The sequence below is a fragment of the Cyprinus carpio genome, chromosome A5 (genome assembly GCF_018340385.1).
Source record: "Cyprinus carpio isolate SPL01 chromosome A5, ASM1834038v1, whole genome shotgun sequence".
Lineage (NCBI taxonomy): Eukaryota > Metazoa > Chordata > Actinopteri > Cypriniformes > Cyprinidae > Cyprinus > Cyprinus carpio.
In genome coordinates this window covers 25,001,416-25,016,253 of record NC_056576.1, presented here as the reverse complement: position 1 = coordinate 25,016,253, position 14,838 = coordinate 25,001,416, and the positions used below count along the sequence as shown (strand labels likewise).

The 14,838-nt window shown below is 37.1% G+C and overlaps 1 protein-coding gene across 6 annotated transcripts; it reads left to right on the top strand.

Annotated features, from left to right (window-relative positions):
* Positions 1-325: 325 nt before the first annotated feature.
* LOC109086725 (transcription factor TFIIIB component B'' homolog) lies at positions 326-14,822 on the top strand. Of its 6 annotated transcripts, none has more exons than XM_042757307.1 (34): positions 326-626; positions 2,791-3,027; positions 3,799-4,366; positions 4,518-4,624; positions 4,747-4,803; positions 5,052-5,171; positions 5,728-5,858; positions 6,044-6,138; positions 6,274-6,328; positions 6,434-6,559; positions 6,656-6,889; positions 7,071-7,283; positions 7,719-7,889; positions 7,984-8,059; positions 8,144-8,324; positions 9,381-9,454; positions 9,564-9,737; positions 9,833-10,073; positions 10,481-10,529; positions 11,031-11,173; positions 11,274-11,496; positions 11,603-11,772; positions 11,893-11,950; positions 12,104-12,181; positions 12,280-12,448; positions 12,528-12,670; positions 12,756-12,989; positions 13,166-13,274; positions 13,370-13,469; positions 13,556-13,637; positions 13,907-14,096; positions 14,204-14,408; positions 14,508-14,580; positions 14,686-14,822. In XM_042757307.1, exons 2-34 carry the CDS (start codon positions 2,804-2,806, stop codon positions 14,805-14,807), a joined length of 4,995 nt encoding a protein of 1,664 aa, XP_042613241.1. In that variant the 5' UTR covers positions 326-626; positions 2,791-2,803; the 3' UTR covers positions 14,808-14,822. The 6 variants fall into 6 exon arrangements, with proteins under 6 accessions (XP_042613241.1, XP_042613244.1, XP_042613240.1 ...); XM_042757310.1 differs by lacking the exon at positions 326-626 and adding an exon at positions 2,097-2,289 and having other exon boundaries at positions 7,071-7,169; XM_042757306.1 differs by lacking the exon at positions 326-626 and adding an exon at positions 2,099-2,289 and having other exon boundaries at positions 2,370-3,027.
* Positions 14,823-14,838: the final 16 nt, after the last annotated feature.

Below are 14,838 nucleotides of genomic sequence, written 5' to 3'. Positions count from 1 at the left end.
AGCACTTTTCAAGGAATTTTTTTGTTTTTGTTATTTCAGAATAGCTATAATGACTGGTGGGGAAAATGAGACGAAGGTTTGCAGTCAAAAAGATTATGTTAAAATTTGTGATTAATATGTCTCCTTGTTCATTCAGCACACTGAAAATGTAATGTCAAAGCAAGCACCCTTTTTTTTTTTTTTACTTCGCATTGCATACATACTACAAACTGAGGTAGTAAGAGTATGTTAGAATGCTATTGCTACTCCAAACAGCCATTTAAGACAACGAAGGTGTAATTGTCACTTGAATAAAACAGGGCCCTAAAGTCTCACGCATTCACCGTGAGACACACGCATTTCAACCCGTTCACACGCTCTCACGCCACACCTTGTATTTCTCACGCTGAGAAATAAGGGTGGATAACTTTTCCTGCTATAAATAATGGACGAATACCGGGGATGCTCTCTGCCGAGTTCATAGCTGTCTTATACAGAGTTAAATGCAATCTACCAGCCAATCAGAAAATAGAATGTTGTTGTTTCCGCAAAAATTACGTGATCCTGCCGCAAGCGCGTTTGTTACTAAGCAACATGGATGCGCGCACAGTGTAAGATGAAAGAGCGAGATCCGATACATGCTGCAGGTAACCTTTTTTTTAGCATTTTGATTTTACGATTCCTGGACGACATCACTTGCCTGTGATCAAAGATAGTGAGAGCTGATGTTGTGGAATATAGCCAAATTCGTGCTAAATTATATTTGATGCAGTCAACTCTCCAGCTGCTTTGCACCAGAATCTTTTACTTAGCTTTGGCTACCAGAAAAGTACTAGCGATGTTCTAATATAACAATGCGTAAATATGACAAAAGACAGACAAGTTCATCCAGATAAAATACATTGTTTTGTATATTTCAAAAATACAAATTTATCAAAAATAAAAAGAAATGTGGCTCCAAACGAGCCAACTGAACTCAATGCTCAATGTACATACTGTACACATACAGTAGGATTGCAGAGCAAATCGTCAAAAATCAGTCAAAATTTTCAGGAGCACCTTCTAATCAATAATCAAAAATTCTGATCAAATATTAGCCTTCCCATTACGAGATGATATTTGACTCCTTAAAGTGATGTACAGAGAATTTAGTTTTTACACCTTTGTGATGGCATTTTTCTAACTTTATTAAAAGTATGTCATCTTTTGTCAAATACAAAAAAATATATATTTATAAGCTTTTTAAAATTTCTAATTAAAACAGCATAATAAAATCAAGTAGAATAAGAATAAGTTACCAATCAAATGAAATCAGTATTAAAAATAATAATAATTTGTACTACAGAGTTGGCACAGAAGAACACAAAAGGGGGCTTGTTAGGTGTATTTTCAGATGTTGAATGAGGCTCAGAGGTGGCATGAGCGCAATTAAATTCATAAATTCATGTTGAGGTTAATGTTTTAAATATAACATTTTGAATATAGAAATGTTAAAAAAAAAAAAAAAAAATTAAATAACAGAAAAGATCCTTTAAAAAGGAAAGTAAAACTGCCAGTAGGTGATTCGTTCAAATGACTAATTCATTCAGGAATGAAGCAAGTGACTGGCTTTATGAATGGGTAATTGATTCAGATTCGTTTAAAAACGGGGAACCCTGGTTATCATTCATATTTGATCAGGTCAATTATGATCAATAGGTAAAATTGAACTGCTAGCAAAAACTTGAGAGAAGTTTGTGCTTCAAATATTGGAATGGCTCCTCCCCTTTTTGTGGCCCCTCCCATTTGAGTGACCCCTCCCCTAATCTCACTCCAAACTTTTGCTTTAATTTGAGAGCCCTGATAAAATTACCACTAAATTACCAGTATATCATTAGAGTAGTCGCTTAAACGCTGTTCTTTCAGTTATCATAACATGTTCTTTATAAAATAAAATAGAAATAATATAAAACCTATAAAAATGTAAATTGCAGTTTTAAAATTCATAGTATTGCATGTTAACGTCGTGCCTTCAGTCAGAGTGTTGCTGCATGTGTGAACTATCAGTCGCAGCTGATTTTCTGGAGCTGTTGGGTAATGTAGTTTTTGGCGAGAGAAACGAGGCGAAGAGAGTAACAGTAAAACTACAAAGACCCACAATGCCATTCGCCGACCGAGTAGAGGTCTGGAGTGGCGTGGTTATCATCAGACCGGCCGGTACAGGGAAAGTTGCTGCAGGGGAGCCATACCATACGACCGGCTGAAACGGCATATTACCACTTTAAATCGCGGCAATCACATTGACAGGGTTACACGGTGATTTGAACTAAAGTAAGGCTTGTTGCTTTTCTGCTGTCAATACACATTCACCGCTTTATCGCTCGTAATTCTGGCATCTTTATTTCTGTCAGCAGCCAACAGGAAATCAGTGTGAACACACCACACTCATGCATGCGGGAATCAGAGGCGTTTGTCGAGTATAAGTGTCCCATAATAGAGCTTTTTTTTAACAGTTCAAAGATACCCCTTTTATATTTTTAATCTCAGCTACTGCTGGTGTTCATAATTCACCCAGTGAACAAAATACACAAGCCCACGAGTTAGAAATACTTTAATTAGTCAGTACTGTCCATAATATCCTTCAAAACTTAGCTTAGCAGCCACGCGAGACATGGCCAGCACCAGACCGATGCAATCAGTCAGTCTTGACCACATGACACAATTGTAATCTATATTATATAGGGTTTGTCCTGCTGTGACTGTGATCTCAGTCACTTGACACCTCATCCTTATATAGACGTGTGTGTATGACTTGACTTGATCTTACCACAGTTACTTGACGAGGATGCGAAGAGCAAGAATTAGTATTAAGCCCAATGTCCGGCCAGGAGGTCGAAGTGTGGCGCCTGCTGCAGAGGACAAGAGCTCTCAAGGGTCCACAGCAGTAGATGAAAACCAGCAAACCCATCCATCAGAGCCACAGTCTCAGCTGGATGTCAAAGAGTCTGCTGTGGCGACAGGAGATGGAAATGTGCCCGGCTCTCCATCAGAGAAAGCATCACTGAACATGTAAGCAAACATCTGCAGCACCCCCAGAATTTACCCCCCACCACCCCAAATGGAAGCATATTTTTGGGAGACATTGGTTTTAGAAATACTCTTTTTATATTAAAGGTTTTTTATATATATATATATATTTTATATATATCAATATATAGTATATTTATGTGCATTTTGGCATTGCATTTCCCTGCTACAAGGAAAAGTGTAAACAACAAATTTAACATTTATGATCGTACATACACTACCATTCAAACATTTGTGGATATTAATACTTTTATTTTGAATCTTGAAATTCTTGAAAAAAAAATAATTATAATACTTTTATCCAGCTAAGATGCATTAAATTGATCAAAAGTGACAGTAAAGACATTTTCAATCTTACAAACAAAATGTTGTCTTGGCAACCAAGTAAAATTAAGTTAAAGTTCTAAAATGACTAAAAAACCAAACTGAAATTAAAAATAAATGAAAGCTAAATTAAAAAAAAAAAAAAACTAATAAGAACTTATTAATAAGAACTAAAATCTGAAATATAAAAATAAAAGCTAATTAAAAATATTAATAAATACTATAAAAGCTAGTTTATGTTAGCTAGTTACTTTGAGGAAAAAACCGACAGCCAAGCACATGAATGTAAATATTCTATTCAATTTTGTGTTTTTAATACTTTACATTCATACATACATTACATTTATATAGCAGCTACAGTGATGTGGTCAAACCTCTGATTCAGAAGCCTCTCAAATCAAGTTTTTATTTATTTATTTTTTTTCACAGTAATGAAGGCGCGCCATCTAGCGTCAGCACACCTGCAACTACAGCACTTCAGAGGAGGAGCAGATTCTCTGCCACACCAAACCTAGCCAGACCCCAAGTCCGTTCTGCTCCTCCTCCATCCACTGGAAAGACTGCTTCTCTTCCATCAGAGACATCCAAGGCATCATCCCCTTTCCAGGCAGCTAAGTCTTTTCCTCAGTCCCCCATCCCAGTTGATATCAGCAGAGACCATTCACAAAACTCTACATTCTCAGATGCCACCAAAGCAGCCCACTACCCTCCATCCTCACCATGTCTTCCATCAACATCTGGCTGTCCAGAATCTCTGTTATCAACAGCGTCTCACCAAGAGCCTTGCCAAACTCCCCAAAAAATCCCAAATGAGGATTTTGGGCCGCAAACAGGAGAAACTTCAGTGTCATGCACACTCTCACCATATGTGAAACTGTCACGTGTTGATGGACCAGACTCTCCCCTCAGGAACAAAACCTCTTCAGACAAGCAGCGGGTCTTGAGGGCCCTCAAACTGAAAGAACTGATGAAGCTGGAGAGGAAGAAAGAAGGAATGGTGAAGTCAATATTAAGTCATTTAAAAAACATTTTTTTATGCTTCTCATAATAGTTGTTAGAAAATAAGAAATCTATCAAAAACATTGAGAAGCAAAGTCAAAATCTTAAATTCATATATGTAAACTTTCTTTGTTTTTGGCCACTCAAAGGAGAAGAAGAGTAGACGGCCTAAATGTGAGCCTGGCTTTGAGGCAGATCATGACAAAATGACCTTAGCTGACTTCATTTATTACCTGCCTGAGTCAAACCCGATGAAGTAAGTTAACTAAATTAGTTCATGCTCACTAATTTCGTTAACTAATGTTGACAAATGTAACCTTATTATAAAGTGTTATCATATTATCACACATCCTATGATTTTTTTTTACATCTCCAAAGGTCCTCCCTTTCCACAGAGGAGACTCAAACACAGACCGCTGCTCCACCGACTCCCACGTAAGTGAAATAAAACCTGTATTATTATTATTTATACACACATGTCCCATTCACTGAATTGCTGTTTGTACTTGGGGTTAATAATTTTCATATTTCTGAGTACTTACACTGTTTATGACTATTAGTGTAAAATGAACTTGACATTCAGGACTGCAATTTTTCCTGCAGTATAGAAAAATTTTTGGTTTGATATGCATGTTGTTTAGAGTCATATCTTTCAAGATAATGGCATTGTTTTTGTGTCTCAGGGTGCAGAAAAATATGGCAGTAGCAGGTGAGGAGGATGATGATGATGATAATGATGAGGAACTGCTTGTTCCCAAAGTCAGGGTGGCAGAAGATGGCTCACTGATTTTAGATGAAGAAAGGTATGGGGCCTGAAAGAATCTGTAAAATTCAGTTCCTAATAAGGGAAACTTTCACTTCAGCATGCAGCAGATGTATTGATTTATTTAGTTCAGTTATTCAGCTAATTAGTTAGTTAGTTTGTTGAAAGTGAAATAGCTTGCTTTCATTTCCCCTACTGCTTCTCAGATGTGCTTCCAAACCTTAACCTCATTAATGAACTTTATTAGTCCAGCCAAACTATAGTTTCTTACACCAATTTTAATTAAAATGTTAGTAATTGTTGTTTTTGTCATTTATATATAGTTTTTATTAAGTTTTGGTTATTATAGTACTTAAAATGAAAACGTTGACTAAACTAACTGAAATAATATATTTTATTTATGAGTCATATATTTTACTTAATTTCAGTTAATCTTTATCTTTTTTCAAGTAATGAAATAGTTTTTTTTTTAGGTGTTTTGTTTTGGTTAATGGTATGAAACGATGCATCTGCAGGGTTACAGATGTAGAGATGTAACAGTTTGTTTCATCTTATATATGCATAATCATGAATTACTGACTGATTACCGTGTTCAGTCTGACAGTGCGTGTTCAGAGGACGTCTGATACAGTTGTTGAGAACGCAAATCCACTGTTTGAACGAGGCTCTACTACAACATACACAAGTTTCAGGAAAAAATACTATGTGAAAAGCTGGTCTGTCAGAGGTACTAACGCTAAATGCTACATCTGTTGGTTTATAATTGTGTAGAAATATGAGATTTGATATTTGCGCTCTTGTCAAGCATAAAAGTAGGTTGAATGTTAAACAATTTTATTGGTTCATCCCTTCTCAGTTATGTGAAGAAACATGTTAAGAGCATCTTGAAATTTTAATGCATGTGTGTTTCAGAGACGGATATGTTCTATCTGGCCATCAGTATGGTGGGAACAGACTTCTCCATGATTGCTCAGCTGTTGACTCACCGTAGCAGAGCAGAAATTAAGGTACAAGCCTTAATCATAACAAACATTCTTATGTCACTGACTGACCCCGAGTATAAATGTATTCTCTTAAGTTTGATTCACATTAGGTCTTAGACTTTATCTGTTTGTGTGCTTTGCTCTTTCTCTTTTTGATAGAGTAAATTTAAGAAGGAGGAGAGAGTGAATGCATGGCGAGTGGATAAAGCATTCAGTGAGTATTTATCAAGTTTTGCTATTTATCCATCTGTCTGTCTGTGTCTATCCTGTTGTTAAAAATCTACCGTGCAGTCCTTGCTCTGACATTTTGAATGTTTAGGAAATAAGCGACCATATGACGGCGAGTTTTTCAGTTTCCTGCTGAAGAGGGTCTTGGCTAAAGACAAACAAAAAGGCAAATCCATAAAACTGGTTGTAAAATCCAGTAAAGCAAAGAAATGCAAAGGTAATGTGCTCAAGAGTGGCAGTCTCAGATCTCAAGAACCCACTGTTTGTGTCACTGTTATTTCATTTCATTTATTTTTTACTCTCACTCACCCAGGTGGTAAAAAAGTGAAACAGCTCGAGGACAAAGACTCCATTAATGATGATGAAGATGATGATGAATTGTGCAGTGTGGACAATATCTGTTTTGATTTAGAAAAGGAGAACGAGGACAGCAGTAATATGAATGTAGCGGATGTGCCGTCGAGCACAAGCAAGAAGCGAAAACGCACAAAAGACACTGAGCCAAAAACATGCAAGGCGAGCAAGAAAAACAAGACACCGAAAAAAGGTTTCACACTGTATTTGAATTTTTTTTTTTTATGTGATTACTCATTATTGTAATTCAGATTTGTCCATTCTGTCTGTTGCTTGTAGTGCATTATGGTCCAAAACCCACAGAGTGTCTGAACATAATAATTTCCTGTATCAATTAGCAGCTAAATGACGATCAGATCTGTTTATTATTTCAGCCAAATGCTTAATGGAAGCTGAAGATCGTGACCTTGTGTGTGTGGATGATGACTTTGTGGAGGAAGACTCCGTAAACGCAGACAATAAAGATCGGTCATGTATGCCTGAATCAAAAAAGACCCGCAAACAATCAAAAAAGGGTGACCAGAAGGGGAAAGAATTGAAAAAAGAAGAAAAACCGAAGAAAAAGAAGAACAAAAAGACACTTGAAGGTTTCTGTTAATATGTTGACATTACCGAGCTCACGTTAAAGACCCTCAAAATGAGAGATATACACTACTGTTTACACTGCACTACTGTTACAGTTTGAAATGTAATTTATTCCTGTGATATCAAAGATGAATTTTCAGCAGACAATGATCTAGTCTGGATCATCTAGTCACATGATCCATCGGAAGCATTTCCTGATTAATAATTTTTTGTAGAAACCATGATAGTTTTTTCAGGATTCTTTGATGACTTGAAAGTTCAACAGATCAGCATTATTTAATAGAGAAATCTTTTGTAGTGTTAGAAATGTCTTTACTGTCCCTTGTGATCAGAGTCTTTGCTGAATTTGAGTACTTTTAAAATGTTCAATCTTACTCACCCTAAACCTTAGAACTGCAGTGTGCATGATTAAAATATACTTTTTATAAACTTGACAGTACGGAATGAAGAACCTACTGATGGAGAAAGTGGTGCAGTGAATGAGGAGCACAATGAGGCATCTGCCGTCCCAACTAAAAAACGGAAACGCTCCAAAAAGAGTGAGAAGGAAGAAGGCGAACCTACAAAAAGAGAACGAAAGACTAAAAAGAGCAAAACATCACAGGAAGGTTGAGGATTTTTAAAAAAATACATTTTAAAGTGCTTACTAAAAATTTATGTTTTCTGTTTTTAAAAGTCATCTGATTTGTATGTTTTACTCAGAGTGTACTGGATCTGAGCTGGGTGCGGATGGGAGTGAAGTCTCGTCAACAGCCCCTGGTGCTGAAGAGGATCAAGGGTGTGTAAAATCATCTTCCTTAAGTTAGAGACTTTCTTTTAGCAATACTGATTGCAAATCTTCATCAACTGCCTCATGTGTCAGGGAGAAGAGCTTTCCAGAGAGTGCAGCTGAGGAGATTTCAAAAAGCTCCTTCAAACGTTCAAAAAGGCCCAGTTTGTTAAAAAGGAAAGTCAAAATATGTTCTGAGCCAAAAGCAACAGTAGAGATAGAGGATACAGTAGAAGAATGTCAAGATGAGAGCTGCCGAGAAGCAGAGAATGAGGTATGTTTTCACACATGAGACCCTGGACCACAAAACCAGTCTTGGAAGTGTCAGTTTTTCAAAATGTATTCATCTGAAAGCTGAATAAATAAGCTTTCCATTGATGTATGGTTTGTTAGGATAGGACAATATTTGCCTGAGATACAACTATTTGAACATATGGAAGCTGAAAATTCAAAAAAATCAAAAAATCGACAAAAAAGCCTCCAAAATTAACCAAATAAAAACGCATATTACTAATGATAAATAAATAAAAAATTTAGTTTTTATATATTTACAGTAGGAAATTTACATAATATCTTCATGGGACATGATCTTTACTTATTATCCTAATGATTTTTGGCATAAAATAAAAATCTATAATTTTGACCCATACATTGTATTTTTAGCTATTGCTACAAATATACCCCAGCAATTTAAGACTGGTTTTGTGCTCCAGGGTCACATATCTGAGTTTGATATCACACCTGCCTAGTCTCTTTTTGGTTTGTTTACCACAGGATATGGATAAACACCCAGGATAAAATAATGTTTTAAAGGTGGTTTAAACTCATTCCTTCACAGCTCTGCACATTTTTAGCTCCAACCCTATCAAACACACCCTGATCCAGCTAATCAAGGTCTTCAGGATTACTAGAACAAGCAGGTATGATTTGGAGCATGGTTGAACTAAACTGCAGAGCTGTAGGAATTGAGTTTGAGACCACTTTTTAAAGGATAGTTCACCCAGAAATGAAAATTGTCATCATTTACTCACAATCATGATCAAGCCTGTATGAATATCTTTTGACGTTCATTGAGACATTTTTCAAAATATATTTTTTAATTCCACAGAAGAAAGTCAACAGGTTTGGGATGACAAGGTTTGGGTGAAATATCCTTTTTCTTTATTTTAATTTTTTTTTGGCATTGATTTATTTACTGCATAGGAACTTTACGTGCACAGAACAGTATCATATTGCTTTTACATTTACTTGAATGACATTATTTAAATGACTATTAATAGGGATAATCCTGAAACATGTTTTTTTTTTTTTTTTTTTTTTATTCTTATAGTCGAGGATCATCTGTCTTGCTGAGGATCAGCTCCAGAATCAGCCTGTAGTTGTTCTGGAGAGAACTCCTCCGAGGTAAATTATGATTCATTCTTTCAACAGTTTACAGCACTACACAGTGATCTTTAAAAAAAAAAAAAAAACATCTTTTAGCGGTTGTAAATTGTATTACATGATATCACAGGCTAAAAGATTCACAGAACTCCTCTGAAATCCAAGACCAACCACAGTCCTGCCAGAGCCCGCAGCATTCTCCTGGACGCCAGATGAGAGCAGAAAAGGTCAAGCGTAATCTGACTGCTTCAGGTCATGGTAGTGAAGTCTTGACAGCAGGCCCTGGTGTTAAAGAAGATCAAGGGTATGCAAAATTATCTTCCCAAGGTCAGGGTAGGGGATTTTCTTTCAGTAGTCCTCTAATTACAAATCTTCTTCAATTGCCTCATAATGTGTCAGGGAGAAGCTCATTCCAGAGAGCACAGCTAAGGAGGAGATTTCACAAAGCTTGTTCAAATGTTCTCCTGGGCAGCGGACAACAGCGGAAAAGAACCAGCACAATCTGACTGCTTCAGAAGGAGATCAGATAGACCAGTGTCATACTGGGTCAGATCCGTCACCAGAGGACAGGAGCAGCACTGCCATGGAGAATCAAGTGGGCATGCAAGACTCTAAAGAGGCTGATCAACGTATGGAGGAGGTAAAACAAATGGCTGTAATTCCATCTGCTCAACATTTCCACAATAATAATAAAAAATAAAAAAAAGCTGGGAATTTTTTGGTGTGATGTGGATCTGTTTCAGCCTGCAATAACATTACAGAGTGCCAGTAATCACTATAATATAAAGGTATTGATCAGAGTAGTTTGAAACTGTAGTGCATAATTTTTTTTAAAGCTGTTATCTTTAAAAGTATGGATCTCTGATTATGAAGTGCATTGTAATTTAATGAAACTACAGTCTTTTGATGTGGAATATTATTCTAAAGTTTTTTTTTTTTATTATGTCACCGTTTCGGTTATGTTCAGAGTTTGAATGTAAACAGACCAAAAGAAAGACTAAATTGCTCATTTTATTTAATACACCAATTACCTTTTTTTCTTTTTAGGGTTTAAATTTACATCATTTAGAGTTTCTGACTTCATCTGAAGTTAATGGTAAGTCTGCATTCATACTGATGTTTTTTATAATGATTTCATCATAGTTAGACCAGTTAAACAAATTGAGCACAGAATTTTTTTTTTACTCATGCTCATCACTTTTTAAAATAACTGTTTTCAAGCCATTGCTCCAGTCTTCAGTGTCACATGATCTATCTGAAATCATTCTGATATGTTGATTTGGTGCACAAGATTTTTTTGTTATTGCCAGTTGTGCTGCTATACATATAGTTTTTCATGATTCTTTGATGAATATAAAGTTCAAAAGAACAGCGTTTATTTGAAATAGAAACATTTTAAATGTCTTCACCATCAATTTGATATATTTAATCCATCCTTGCTGAGCAAAAGTATTAACATTTGAATGGTAATGTGGATGACATTACCAAGAGTATGTTTCTCGGCTCTTTATCTAATCACAAACACTGAGATTAAATCTGGTGCAACACACATCAACAGTTGAAAATGGGTGTAATGCTTTTTCTAATATCCCCTCAGGTCAGACATTACTGAAAAGAGCAGTTGTGTTGGTGTCTCATGACGAAGTGAAGCACTACCTCAGGAGTCAAGCACAAACCACTGCAGAGGAATCAACAACCTCTGAGAGTCAGCAGGACGCAGCACCTGCCACAGACCTTCACGTCAGTACTGGAGGAGTTTACTCTGTGTGTGTGATCTGTTATTGTTTGTGCATTACTCAAGTAGTAATCAGTTAACTGTGACTGTTGATGTGATTTGCAGGTGGGAGAGCATAGGGATGGTCTTGAGGAACAGGGCTGTACTAGTGGTACTCTAGAAGAGAGGGTCTCTCAAGAAGTGAAGGAAACCGACACCGCCTCCATATCTGCCCAACAAAGCACTGTCGAAAAAAGGAGAAGGCTTTCCAAGCCCAAACCCAGTCTGAGCCGGGCAGCACAGTCCATCCACAGACCTCTGAATGTACAGAAGACAGATTTTAGTGAAAGTGAGCTTCAGATGTATATAAACCATGAGCTAAGAAGACTGTCCAGTGGCCTGTGAATGGCCAGTTTTCTCTTCTGAATGAGGGCATGTGTTCTTTCCAAATCCAGATACCCCGTATTTCAAACATGACTCAGTGCAGCTGCAGTGTAGCAGTCCTGTGGAAGTCCAAGTGAAGAATACCCCAAATGAATGCCTCGAAGAAGAGCACAGGGACCGTCCTGAGAAAGAGAGCACATGTAGTGTCACTCCAGAAGAGAACGGCCCTCAGGAAGTTCAGGTGAGAGAATTTGTGACAGGAGTGTCTTCAGTGTGTGCTCTGATCATGTGACGGAAAACCCAAACATACAAAATATTTGACTTGCAGTGAGTTGTTTTCTTCTTTAATGCCTTTTTGGAGGTCCAGGATGATGAAGCAGAAACCACTGTAGATGATCTTCCTTCCTTAACATCAGTTGGTAAGATTAAAAGCAATATTGCTTTTGTTATTTGGTTGTCTTTCTTTCCTTTCATCTTTCTTCTTTCTTTTCATTTTTTTTTTGTCTTTGTCTTTTTTCCTTTCAACGCAACTTAATTTACTTCTTTGTCTTTGTACCACTTATCTAAATAAGGAAGTCCTCCAGGAGCGAGTAAGATTTTACCCATCCTTGAGATGCCCCAGGTTCTTGACACCACACCATCAGATGAAGGTGCAACACCTTTTTTCAGACATCAAAAACTAATAATTAAGTGCTTAACTTGGTTTGCAGCAGATCCCAAAAAGTTAAAAAATCTGTGACTTTTACAGATGTGCCTGAAAGAAGAAGAGAATTTGATAGGTCTCCATCGCAGACGTCTGAGAATGAAGATCTAATTACTGATCAGAAGGAGGAAGATTCAGAGCCTGTTGCATCTGAAGTCACAGACGTCATGATTGAGGAATCTCAGACAGAGCTGAAGAGGATTTTTCCAGTCAGGTGCGCACTGGCAGATGAAATCAGTAGATGGCTGAAATTGTCTTGAATTTTTTTTACCTATGTCTTTGCATCTATGCAGCTGTTCTGTGGATGGTTCCTCAGTTTATACTCAAGATGATATTGCCCCAGAGAGAGACAGTCAGTTTGCTAAGCAAACACCCAACCTAGAAGGGACATCCCCAGTCATGATCAGCCCTCAGCAGACCTCAGAGCCTAAAGAAGGTGGGGTTCATGTTCAGATTGACAATATCGATTTAAGGGTCACTGGTGTTACCGCCAATGATATAGACTCGACATCTTCATTTAGATCCTTCTGAAAAGCCAGAACCTCAGAGTCCTGTTCAAGCCCAGCACAGTAATTTGGATCATGACTTAGAGAACATCTCCAGAGAAGATAAGATTTTGTCATCTGAGGTGGATTTACAGGGATGTAAACTGGATGAGGATCTTCTGTCTCCTGTCCCATTACTTAGCTCAACACAAACTTTATCCGCAAAAGTTCTTGTGGACGGCACTGATAAAAGAAATACAGAACCAAATGGTGAGTTTTAGACTTTTAAGTTGTATTTAATTAGTTTGATCTAATTTTATTTTCTTAATAGAAATATTTAGGCCACATGTTTACACTCTTAAGTTAAAACAAAAAACTGACTAGGAACCATCCTTTATGTGTACATGCAAATGACTGAGTCTGTTTATTTGATTGGTTTCTTGTAGACCAAGTTCTCAGTGATGCTTCATCAGCACCATTTGAAGCACACAGTCTGGTTTCATCTTTTTCTGATCCTCCCAATGAACATGCAAGCACCCTGTGTGATATGGACACGTATGAACATAGTTTGCTGCTTTAATTGATAATAATTAGGAATTTATATAATCTTATTAAATGACTTATAGTATGCTGTTTAAATGTTGCTTTAGGATGCAGTTTGGCAAGTGTGCAGCTGAAGACATCCAAATACCAGACGAGCAGGATTCTGGAAAGCAAGATTGCACAGAAGAGCCATCAGAAGCTTCTGAGGTGAAGAGTCCTGACAAACATTACACCTTGTGTATTCTCTGTTTGCTAAATGAAATAAACACCTTTGAACTAATGTTTTCTGGCAGGAATGCAGTGCCCCTCTGAATCAAAATTCAAAATCTGACATTTCAGATTCAGCTGGAGTGGATACAGGTGCAGTTGGTAATGGTGACAATGCATGATTGCATTTATTTATTCAAGAAAAACTGTAATATTATGAAATATAGGAATTCTAATATGCTGATTTGGTGCTCTAGAAACATTTCTTATACATTTTAAAAACAGTTGTCTTGCTCAATATTTTTGTGGAAACTTTTTTTTTCCCCAATATCTTTTCAACAGCATTTATTTAACATTATAAACATCTTTACTGACAATGTAATGCATCCTTGCTTAATCAAATAATTTAATTTAACTTTTTTTTTTTCTTGTCACAGATAAATATTCTGAGGAGGAGCCCACCTTTATTTTAACTCTATATGAGATTCCAGCCTCTCAGCTATTTCACGAGGCTGCCTTTGGGCAGCAGGGTACTCCCCGTTATGAACTGCAGCCAGCACAATTCCAAACAACCTCACTGTTGTCGAGCAGTTCACATTTTCATTCTGTCACATTAGAGGCTTCCAGGTACATTTCCCTTCCAGTCCAGATTTAATTCGATAACTTTTTACGCAGTAAATAAAAACACTTTTGATTTATCCCTTCCTTTCATCCATGATGACCTTGTTTTGTAGTGCATCTCTGCATATGGCATCAGAAGAGACCAGTAATCCATGTAAAAGTAGCTCGCACAAGTTAGTGGATGACTCCATGGATCCTCTTTTAAAGGATGCAGTAGATGGTGCCAGGACACAATTGATATCCTCACAGGAATGCAGTCGTGATGATGTGACCTCTTTAATTGGTCCACCCACGATGTTCTCCTGTAATTCTGTCATGGTATGATGTAGTATTCTCTTTTGTTATCATAATTTGCAGAGCGTATATATATTTGTAGCATTTTTCTTTTAATTAAAATGTCTTCTCTTTTGGTAAAAGCCAACAGATGTGCCAAAGTTGGATGAGATCCTGACAGAATCCCCAGGAACTAAAGCTCCCACTCAAAGGAGATGTAGGAAATTCACTTGCATTTTTTTTTTGGTCACATCAATTACTATATTAAACCTGGTATATTCAAGGAGACCAGATGGTAATGTCCTGTCTGATCTCTCCATAGGCAAGATAAAGGTCAAGCCAAACCTAAAGCCAGGTGTGAAGGTTGGGCCTTCAAAAAATGGCCAGTTTGACTGTGCACCCAGTCAGTATCTACCACCATCTCAAGCCACAGCACAAACATAGATTCAAACCAAAAAAAAAACACACAAAAAAC

Coding starts and splice junctions, on each gene's coding strand:
- LOC109086725 (XM_042757307.1), top strand. CDS start 2,804: ATGCGAAGAGCAAGAATTAGTATTAAGCCCAATGTCCGGCCAGGAGGT. Junction 12,182..12,279: donor CACCACACCATCAGATGAAG/GTGCAACACCTT, acceptor TGACTTTTACAG/ATGTGCCTGAAAGAAGAAGA. Junction 13,275..13,369: donor ACCCTGTGTGATATGGACAC/GTATGAACATAG, acceptor ATGTTGCTTTAG/GATGCAGTTTGGCAAGTGTG.